Below are 11,268 nucleotides of genomic sequence, written 5' to 3'. Positions count from 1 at the left end.
CAGGGGGGGGGTGCAGGTACCTGTACAGTACAGGTATCTGCGCCCACTTCCGGCATAGATATCTGCAGAATACACGCCCCTTTCCGCAGAATCTACACCCCTTTCCGCTGTCTGCTGGGAAACACACGGATCCCAGAGACAGCGGGGAACCATCCTTATTGCACAGCGCGACTCGTGCATGCGCAGTAGGGAACCGGGAAATGAAGCCGCAAGGCTCCAATTCCTGATTCCCATACCCAAGATGGTGGCGGCCGGACCCGAGAGACGATCGAGAGATCAGCTTCGGGTGCCGACATCGCGGGCGCGCTGGGCGGGTAAGTGTCTTTATTTTAAAAGTCAGCAGCTGCAGTATTTGTAGCTGCTGGCTTTTAAAAAAAAAAAAAATGGCGGAACTCCCGCTGTAACATACAATGGCTTATCATACTTCCTGTGGCCCCTGGAGGGCAACTGCTAACAAAATTTCTGTGTACAGCTCTTAATAGCTGAAGCTAAAATTGTTCAGTGACTCCTCCCTTATCAGACACATCCAGATGCGGTTCCATTCAAAATGACTTGTATCAAAAAGCCTCTATCCATCCAAAGGGACTTAGGGTGAAGTAAAGAAATCTGCCATGATTGAGTCTCCCCAAGTCGCGGATTTCCTTAATTCAACCGAAGTCCCTTTGGATGGATAGAGGCCCTGGCTGGGTTTTGAGCCACAAGCCATATCGACCTTCTGTAATAGGAGGTCAACACAAGCTGGTAAGCAAGCATTGTGTAAGGTGAAGGCATTCTCTAAGGATCACGTACTCTTTCCTGTGACGGGCGGTGTATTTATTTCTGAAGAACAATTTTATCACATTTGGACTTCCTTTCTTTCATTTTTTTATTACAATTTTCTTGCTCTCTTTTTTTTGGTTTAGCGCAACTCTTTAATGGAAAATATCCAAAGTGAGCCTTAACCCTTTAACTGTCAATGAGAGCAATTGCTGAACTTATTCCTGCAATAAAATGAAACAATTTAGACTGACAAGATGTGATCAAATGGACCAAAAATGTAAAAAATGCCTAAACATCACCCTCCCCAAATATACCCTCTAAATACATTTTCAGTAAAATTCAGCTTTCACTTAAGCAGACAAATTAACATAATTGACAGTCTTTGCTTAGAAAATTTTAGGAAAATGTGTAACTTTGCTGAAAAACTATGTTTGCAAAAGTAACTCAACTCATCCCTACCAGCTGGGGTATTAAAAAATTTGATTGTATAAATATGAAGTTAGTAAATGTAGTCAGGCGGTTTGGCTTAGTTGACAGTGGAGCATTTTTTTATTTATCTTTGGGGTCCGGCGGTGGGGGCGGGCGGCAGAATTGACAACATTTTTTTTACATTTTAACATTTTTTCTATTGCCTGCAATGGTATTGTATTGCTGCCAATTTAAATGTCATTTCATGCGATTTTTTTTCTTTCGAAATGTAATTTCTATACACGGCACAGATGCGCCACTTTACAGGCAGACTAAGGGGACCCCGAAGACACTATATTTAAAGGATTTTTTCTTTGTTTTATTGTTGCACTTTAAGCATCATTAAAATAATTTCTCCTCATTAAAATTTGCATTGATACATGTCCCCCAGGGCAGTACCCAGGCCCCCATGCCCCTTTTTATGGCCAATTACATGCATATACTCTTTGAAAATGGGGACTTTTGATTTTTAAGTTCGGGTCTCATAGACTTTAATAGGGTTTGCTGTTCAGGTCAGAACTTTTTTCTGTTCGGGAGTTTTGGTGTGAACCGAACAAGGGGGTGTTCAGCCCAACTCTACCGGGTACAAGGCCAGCATTGTCCTCCCTAAAATGTATTATGAGTTTTTTTTTAGACTTTCATATAAAATAAACCAGAAATGACATCTGATGACTATAGTTATTCCACGTACTTCGTTCTCATGAAATTTGTTTTTAACTGGTAAAATGTCTATAAATAAAGCTCAGGAAGTTAGAAGATGGTCAAAACCTCTGATTCTCAGAAAGACCGTCACAACTTCCAAGTCCCAGCTACCATGTCTGTCTTCCTCGCCATCGTGTTCCTGTGTAAGTAGATGTTTTTGATTATTTACATTATCTGAGTATTGGTTGAGTGTCTTTTCTTTGAGATTATGTGGAATACACAAATCATCTCATTTCTTTGAACCTGTTAGAGTCTCTACATAAGATACACTTATTATATTTGCATCTGTTGACTAGTGCTGCTTTATAAGTATTGATTGTAAGCTCTGTTCGTGGTCTTGTCACACAGGCTGGAAGGGTCCCAATCATAGGGGTATGTGTCCTCATTCTTCTTCCTCATTCTTAGATCCCAGCCTTGTATCTTATACAGCTTTTGAGGGGTGGGGGTCTGATTCCCTCCATAGGGGTGCTGAATGAGGGTGCCTGGTTTGGGGACAAGGTGAATACATAAGCTATAAGTCGATGATAAAAAAAGAGCTTCATATAAGTGATGGTGGTGGGTTGGATGGTGGATGCATAAGGCATAAAAGACGAGTCTTGGTAAGAAGGTTACGATGGAAGAATGGAAGGATCTGAAGGGTAATATGCCCGATCACTGTTATAAGGGGGCTTATGGGGTGGGTATGAGGGCAGTTGATGCCTACACTATTGTGGAGTGGCTACATAAGGTCTGATTGCTTAATCCAACCTCACCAAACCATGCTTTAGTTTTTTAAATTGTATTTGTGAAGAAAGAGTGACAGTTCCAATCTTGTTTTGACTTGAGAAAATCGGGATCATAACAATATCCTTGTTAGAATTGTATACATTTTCACTGAAATTGGAAGAGAACAAAATGACAAAAACACATAATGACATGTACTGTACATAATATTTTCTAAATCGTGTATTTTTTATTTTCAGCTTTAAACATGGGAAAATCTGGTGAGTACAGAACTAAAACTGATACCATAAATATGACTAATAATATAAAAAAATATCCATGTGAGCCTAAAATTTTCTGAGAAATCTTTGTGAAGGGGTTTGGGTCATTGATTACCATTTTCTAGAAGTCTTTTCAAAATCAGCGCGGGTTAGCCAAAATTTGCACACAATTATAATTAAACTTTTGTTTGAATATATCACAGAAATGCTTGTTGGGAAGGTCTACAGTGCTGAGATTTTAATTTGGGTTTAACTTAAATTCAGCAAAATTTTTTAAAGTTCAAATTTGATAGAATTTCTAAAGTGCCCAGACCAGCATCAGCTCGATCGGCCTGTATGCAGCCACAGTCAGCTCAACCGGCCCAATCATTCTCTATGTGTGTAGAGAAACCGCCCCGCCGTCCTCTCCAGAGACTTGTTATGTGCTCAACCGGATGTGACGTCACCCCCTAACCCAGAGCAGGCTGAGATTCCAGTAGTGGTGGCCCATCCATACAGGGAACATGGGCCCAGCCCCTAATCTACATGCAGGGCACCGGACGCATGGATTCCAATCAGGGTTTTTTTTTTTGGAATTACATGATTAGAGCCTGAGGCTCTAATAGGCTTCAAAAAAGGATGGGCTTGGGGTGCAGAGCCCTGTGCCCCGAGCCCAACCAGTTGTGTGACATTTGAAAATTAATATTCATTATTGTCTTCCTGATTCACCTCCTGGCCAATCAGGTTACGGGCCTTGAGACCTGTCACCCAACTGGCTGAGAGGAGAAGTGATCCTAATGGCCGCCTATTAAGAGGAGGAGACACAGTGGAACTCACTGCCTGCCACTCAGAGATGGCGCTGCCTGCGACCTAGATTGGGTAACTGTGGGGCTGATGACTGATCGACTGGGGGGGTTGGATATGAATGCATGGTTTGTGCCCCCCAAAAAAAATATACTGCCAACTGCCACTGGTTCCCAACACGGCTAGGGAACTGACCATGCTGTGCTCTCCTGTTTAGTGTGTTTAGTTTGTTATAGGAAAGCAGAGGGACTGGTAGGGTCACCAGGGATTTCGCATACAGAAAGCAATACAAAGGGAGCAGGAGACTTCCTCATACAAGTACATGGTACAGCAGACACATATCAGGAATATGAAAGGTTAGGATAACCTTTTTTTTTAAAGTGGTTGTAAGTAGAGATGGCCTTGCGGTTCGCGTCAAATTTTGCTTGTTCGCGATTCGCCAAACCAGCGGACTTCTGGCGCTGTTCGCGGCGGCCATATTTGTTTACATTGTCCCATGACACATACATCATGGGGTACAGGACAGCCAATTGAGACATTTCAGCACATGGACAATTGGACATTCCCCCTACCTTGTAAATAGACCTGATCTGGCGGCCATTTTACATTCTGTCTTTTGTCAGTGTAGGCAGAGGTTGCTGTGTGGAGCAGGGACAGACTGTAGTGACACAAATCGCTAGCTATTAGGTCCACAAAAGTCCTTTTAAGGACTGGTATAGGTGTACAGTATATATGGTTCTGGTGCACTGCTGCTGACTGCTGTGCTGCTGATTGCTGAGTGCACTGCTGACCGATTCTGAAGCTGTCTTTTGTTAGTGTAGGGACAGGACGCTGTGTGGAGCAGGGACAGTCAGTTTAATCACTAGCTATTACTATTAGGTTCACAAAGGTCCTTTTAAGGACTGGTATAGGTGTACAGTATATAGGGTTGTACACGTATAATATACTTTCTTTCAAATATACAAAGTATATTATGGTGAACTGCTGACTGCTGTGCTGCTGAGTGCTGCCCGATTCTGCAGCTGTCTTTTATCAGTGCAGGGACCGAGGGACAGTTTGGTGTTCTGAGCAGGGACAGTCTGCAAATCACTAGCTACTAGGTCCACAAAGGTCCTTTTATAGGTGTACAGTATATAGGGTTGTACACGTATAATATACTTTCTTTCAAATATAGAAAGCATATTCTACTTGACTGCTGTGCTGCTGAGCTGATTGCTGCCCGATTCTGCAGCTGTCTTGTCTTAGCTACTAGGTCCACAAAGGTCCTTTCATAGGTTTACAGTATATAGCGTTGTACACGTATAATATACTTTCTTTCAAATATAGAAAGCATATTATAGTGCACTGCATGCGGTGCTGCTGACCGATTCTGCAGCTGTTGTTTCTCAGTGTAGGGAAGGACAGTTTGGTTTTTGGAGCAGGGACAGTCTGCAATTCACTAGCTACTAGCTAGCTACTATTAGGTCCACAAAGGTCCTTTTAAGGACTGGTATAGGTGTACTATTTGGTGTGCAGTATATAGTGGTGTAATACATGTATAAAATACTTGCACATATAGAAAGCATAGTATAGTGCATTTTCACTGTGCAGCATTGTGACTGCTGAGCAGTTCAGCAGCGATACTACAAAGAGTGACAAACGCAATTAAAAAAAGTATTATAACTGGTGTGATAGACCAGTGGCCCCCAAAACGACAGATTGAAGCGGGGTTTTATATACCTTCTTCCATATGCATACTGCACTTCTCTAGAGACTTTTTTTCACAGGGTAATTTAAAAAATGACAGGCCGAGGAAGAGGCAGGCCCTTCCGCAAGGGTGGTAGGGGTAGGGCAGGAGCAACAGTCTTGAGGCAAAGTGGCAAATTGCAGAAGGTGCGTGCAATTACGTCAAAGGACACACCAGACTTGGTTGAGTGGCTCACTCAGCCTTACTCTTCTGCACCCTCCTCATCCTCTCGGTCTGCACCCTCTTCTTCACTCTCTGCTGTGTGCACCCCCAAAGACACCAACACCACAACCACCATATACCTTCCACTTGAGTCACAGGAATTATTTTTCGATCCATCACAAGACATTGCAATGTCACAAGACATTGCCGATGCGCAGCCACTCTTGGCATTGGATCAGGAAGAGGAGGTACCCAGATCAGCCCAAGGAGGAGGTTGGTCCCTGGTGTTGCTGTCTACTCTGAGATCTCTAATTATGGCGGTGGGGAAGGTGACGTCGATGATGACGTGTCTAGTGATGTCACATGGGAGCCCACAAGAGAGGAAGAGGAGGGGAGTTCAGAGGGAGATATGGACCAGCAGATAGGGAGGAGAAGCAGGCAGAACTTAGATTGCATAGGAGGCACAAAGCAGACTGCTAATGTATCAGGAGCAAGGCATCAACCATGTATGGTCACATCTGGCACTCCCAGGATGCCAGCACATGGCTCCACAGTGTGGGCTTTTTTTAACGTGTCTGCTGCTGACAATAGTGTTGCCATCTGCAGCCTTTGCAGTCAACGCATAAGTCGGGGTAAGCCCAACACTCACCTAGGGATGACAGCCTTAAGAAGGCACATGAGCTGCCATCACCGAGCCCAGTGGGAGCAATGGAACCCACAAAGCCACACTCCAGGCTCTCACCATCCAGCCTCGTCTTCTACTTCTCCTCTCTCCTCACAATTGTCCTCCACTTCCCCCTCCATCATGCCATCATCATGTTTTTCTGCAAAAAGGCAGTCTTCCGTGGGCCAAATGTTCGAGCGTAAAAAAATGATGATGCCGGATAACCCTCTTGCCCAACGGTCGACGACTGGCTTGTCAGAACTGATAGCCCGCCAACTACTGCCATATAAACTGGTGGACTTGGAGGCATTTCGAAAATTTGTGGCTATTGGAACACCACAATGGAAGGTCCCAGGAAGGAAGTATTTCTCACAGAAGGGATTCCCAGAGCTATATGGCCATGTGCAGCAGCAAGTATCGGTGCCAAGATACATCTGACCACAGACATGTGGTCTAGCAAACACGGGCAGGGAAGGTATATAGCTTTTACTGCCCACTGGGTGAACCTTCTGACGGCCGTCAAGCATGTAACCTGTGGCACCCATGTAGATTTGGTTTTACCGCCACAGATTGCATGCAGGCCTGGCTCTTATTCTCCTCCTCCTACTCCATCCTCCTCCCTCTCCTACTCGGCTGACTCCTCCTTTCTGCTGCTAGCGTCTCTTCTGCTGCGCTGCCCAAGCTCCCCAGAACCTATTCGACATGCCAGGTGAGACGTTGCCATGCTGTGCTGCGTCTGTTGTGCCTGGAAGCCAAGAGTCACACTGGCCCTGCACTCCTTTCAGCTTTGCGTTCACAGGCAGATGAGTGGCTAACACCACTAAATTTTACAGTTGGTAAAGTGGTGTGTGACAACGGTGCCAATCTGCTTAGCGCATTGAAACAGGGCAAAATTACGCACATGCCATGCATGGCACACGTCTTAAACGTGGTCGTGCAGGTGATTCATTGTCAAATACCCTGGGGTCCAGGACATCTTGCGGCAGGCAAGGAAAATCTTGGCCCATTTCAGAAGATCTTACACGGCCATGGCTCGCCTTGCTGACATTCAGCGGCGACACAATCTGCCGGTCAGGCGTCTTATTTGCAATTGCCCGACATGATGGAACTCAACCTTCTATATGCTTGATAGGCTGCTCCAGCAGAAATGTGCAGTTAACGACTACCTGTACGAACTGTGCGGCAGAACAGGTTCTGGGGAGCTTTTTCTTTTTTCACTGCACCAGTGGCTGCTCATGCGCAATGCATGCAGACTTCTGTGGCCATTTGATGAGATCACCAAACTGGTCAGTAGCAGCCATGGCACCATCAGTGACATCATACCTTATGCTTTCTTTATGGAGCGTGCATTGCGTCGTGTCATTGATCAAGCCGTGGAGGAGCAGGGGCAGAAAGATGAGACAGTCGCAATGCTGGATGAATTCCCAGGAGGAGCTACTCTATCTGAGACAAGTCATCAACAGGAGTCTGAGGAGGAGTCAGAGGAGGATGGTGCTGGGGCGGATAAGGAGGAGCAAGAAGAGCATGCTTTAAACCTTTCTGGGATCCCTGTTGTTGTGCGTGGATGGGGATCATCATCAGTTGCTGGTATCAGTGCTGCTGTCAGTGCTCTCTATCTTGGTGCTGGTGTCAGTGCTCTCTCTCTATCTCGGTGCTGGTGTCAGTGCTCTCTCTCTATCTCGGTGCTGGTGTCAGTGCTCTCTATTTCGGTGCTGGTGTGATGTCAGTGCTCTCTATCTCGGTGCTGGTGTGATGTCAGTGCTCTCTATCTCGGTGCTGGTGTGGTGTCAGTGCTCTCTATCACGGTGCTGGTGTCAGTGCTCTCTATCCCGGTGCTGGTGTGGTGTCAGTGCCCTCTATCTCAGTGCTGGTGTGGTCTCAGTATTCTCTATCATGGTGCTGGTGTGGTGTCAGTGCTCTCTATCTCGGTGCTGATGTGGTCTCAGTGCTCTCTATTACGGTGCTGGTGTCAGTGCTCTCTATCACGGTGCTGGTGTGGTGTCAGTGCTCTCTATCTCGGTGCTGGTGTGGTCTCAGTGCTCTCTATCATGGTGCTGGTGTCAGTGCTCTCTATGATGGTGCTGGTGTGGTGTCAGTGCTCTCTATCTCGGTGCTAGTGTGGTGTCAGTGTTCTCTATCTTGGTGCTGGTGTGGTCTCAGCGCTCTCTATCATGGTGCTGGTGTCAGTGCTCTCTATCACAGTGCTGGTGTGGTGTCAGTGCTCTCTGTCTCGGTGCTGGTGTGGTGTCAGAGCTCTCTAGCACGGTGCTGGTGTCAGTGCTCTCTATCACGGTGCTGGTGTAGTGTCAGTGCTCTCTATCTCTGTGTTGGTGTGGTGTCAGTGCCCTCTATCTCTGTGCTGGTGTGGTCTCAGTGCTCTCTATCACGGTGCCAGTGTCAGTGCTCTCTATCACGGTGCTGGTGTGGTGTCAGTGCTCTCTATCTCAGTGCTGGTATCAGTGCTCTCTGTCATGGTGCTGGTGTGGTGTCAGTGCTCTCTATCTCAGTGCTGGTGTCAGTGCTCTCTATCATGGTGCTGGTGTCAGTGCTCTCTATCTCGGTGCAGGTGTCAGTGCTCTCTATCACGGTGCTGGTGTCAGTGCTCAATCTTTATCATGGTGCTGGTTTCAGACAATGAGGGAGATAGCAGTGGAGAAGCCAATCAGCAGGCAGTGCCAGCACCATGGTTGAGGATCAACACTGGACTGGCACCTCTGGACCACTGCAGTGGAGCCCTGCATAGGTGGGGGTAAGGGCCGAGCAGAGGGAGGGGTCAGGATCTCAAGCACAGGTTGGCACATTGGGACACTGGCTCATGATGGGGCTGACCTGACTCTGGCACTGATCATCCCCTGCACCTCCTTCATAGCCTGCCCTGACCTTGCATCTCCTCCATGGCCTTCATGCACTCCTGAATTGTCAAAATTTCACAGATAAAAAAAGAATGCTTGTCGTTGTCGATCCCAGATTCATTTAATACTCTTGTTATGTCAGTGCCGCCTGCCATTAAAGTCAATGGGGTCCGCTGCAAACTTTGCGGTTCGCAAACTTTTGGCCGCATTCGCGGTTCATGAAACGTCCCGTCAAAAGTTCGTCCATCACTAGTTGTAAAGGCTAAACTTTTTTTACCTTAAAGCATTCCTTGCATTAAGGTAATACAATGTTTAGGTGTCAGCTTTTTTTTTTTAAATGGCTCAGGCAGGGAAAGTTAACCCTCAAGGTTTTTTACCTTAATGCCTTCTATGCATGAACTTAAAAAACTTTCAGCGTGCAGCAGCCCCCCCCTCCCCTCTCCCATCAGACCTACAATACTCTATCCTGATCCAGCGATGTACATGAGAGCAGCTGGTCTCTTCTTCCTCATTGGCTGAGCCATTTGCTCTTGTTACTGTCAGTCATAGCCAATGAGCCAATGAGGGGTGGGGGTGGGGTAGAGCTGCGTTACGTGTGTGAATGGACACAGAACAATGGCTTGAGAATGGGCCTGCTTGGATGCCCCCATATGCCTTTAATATCACTTTAAGAGGAGAAGTTTTCATTGTTTAAAATAAAGATTTTCCATCGTGTGGGGAAATCTCTGTGCCCAGGACTATAAACATTCCCATTTCTATAGAGAATGTATTTTTCTTATACAAGATGTGTTCACCTCTCTGTGTTTTGCTGCACACTGTTTCTTGTATAGGAGGGGCCATCAAACCTGTGGTGACCTTCACACCCAACTGGGGGAATATACTAAGAGGTGACAGTGTGACCCTAACATGTGATGTGCCGTCTACTGTACCAGAGGAGCCCCGGACCTATCACTGGTACAAAGATAAGAGACCAATACCTGGAGTTCAACAGAGACTTCATATCATTGGATCTTCAGTAGGACGGGACAGTGGAGATTACCAGTGCCGGACCATCGGTGGTGATATCAGTGATCCCGTCTTCCTAAATGTTACATATAGTGAGTCGTCCATCTCATCTCCATCATTACAGATTGTTGGGTGTGAATAGAACAACCTAAAGTATCATTTTATTACATTTCAGATCATGTCATCCTGCAGAGACCTCCATCTGCCATCTATGAAGGAGACCCCCTGACTCTGAGATGTCATCATCGGAGATTTTATAATTCAACAAACACAAAATTCTACAAGGATGATCAGGAGATAAAACCATCAGAATCCGACTCCACATTCCATATTCCTAATATAACGAGGAGTCAGTCTGGACGGTACAAATGTACTAAACAAATACACCGCTATGATCGTAGATATGGAATAGAGCGCTCAGATGAATCCTTTATCTCTGTGAAAGGTAAATGAATGTCGTATATAAACTGTATTCTTAGAAATATTATTAGATCCAGAGGAAGGTGAACTCCCATAAATAATATGATCTGTGAAGTGATTCTGTTGCAGAAATAAAAAGAAGAAAATTGGTTGTAAAGACTAAAGATTTCCATTCTCGGCATTCAGGTAAAAGAACGTTCCCTTCTGTGCTTCCCCCCAACACTTACCTGTCACCTCTCTCTATCCAGCACTGACCCCACCAGCACCCCTCTCCCCTCTCTTCCTCCAATCACAGGACACAGAGGCAGACATTGGCTCCTGCTGCAGCCAATCCAATTCTGTGAGGAGGGAGTGGGGTGTGTGTCTATGGACAGTGGGGGTGTAATCACATGAACCCCTCCATAGTACAAAGCTTGTTATGGGGGTACTCAGAAGGGAGGAGGAGCTGAGAGCAGTGGCGGCCCGCCCATAGGGGGCGCCCGGGCGCCGCCCCCCCCCCCCTCTCCCTAGGTGTAAAAAAAAAAAAAGTTAAAAAAAAATAAAAAAAGTAAAAAAAAACACAAAAAAAAATAAAAACGGGCCCTTTAAGACATTTAAAAAAAAAAAAAAAAAATGTCATTTAACAATTTAACACAGTGTACTGTGGCGCCGGTCACAGTGCACTATGAGAAGCGCCACGTCGATGCAATCACAAGATTGCATCCATGGCGCTTCATTTGCGGGTTAAAAACCCGCCTTGCGGCG

The 11,268-nt window shown here is 45.9% G+C and overlaps 1 protein-coding gene across 1 annotated transcript in view; it reads left to right on the top strand.

Moving 5' to 3' along the window:
- The first annotated feature begins 1,984 nt into the window (after positions 1-1,984).
- Positions 1,985-11,268, top strand: part of LOC143942173 (Fc receptor-like B) — a 28,922-nt gene continuing 19,638 nt past the window's right edge. Inside the window, exons 1-4 of the mRNA XM_077463431.1 lie at positions 1,985-2,072; positions 2,892-2,912; positions 9,930-10,196; positions 10,280-10,549. Of these exons, the coding sequence (XP_077319557.1) occupies positions 1,985-2,072; positions 2,892-2,912; positions 9,930-10,196; positions 10,280-10,549 (646 nt within the window). The remainder of the gene's footprint in view (positions 2,073-2,891; positions 2,913-9,929; positions 10,197-10,279; positions 10,550-11,268) is intronic.

This window comes from Lithobates pipiens, unplaced genomic scaffold, assembly GCF_037356315.1.
Source record: "Lithobates pipiens isolate NorthernLeopardFrog02 unplaced genomic scaffold, aLitPip1_a1.2 Scaffold_30, whole genome shotgun sequence".
Lineage (NCBI taxonomy): Eukaryota > Metazoa > Chordata > Amphibia > Anura > Ranidae > Lithobates > Lithobates pipiens.
Note: the sequence above shows the minus strand (reverse complement) of the source record. Positions and strands in the feature narration are given on the sequence as shown.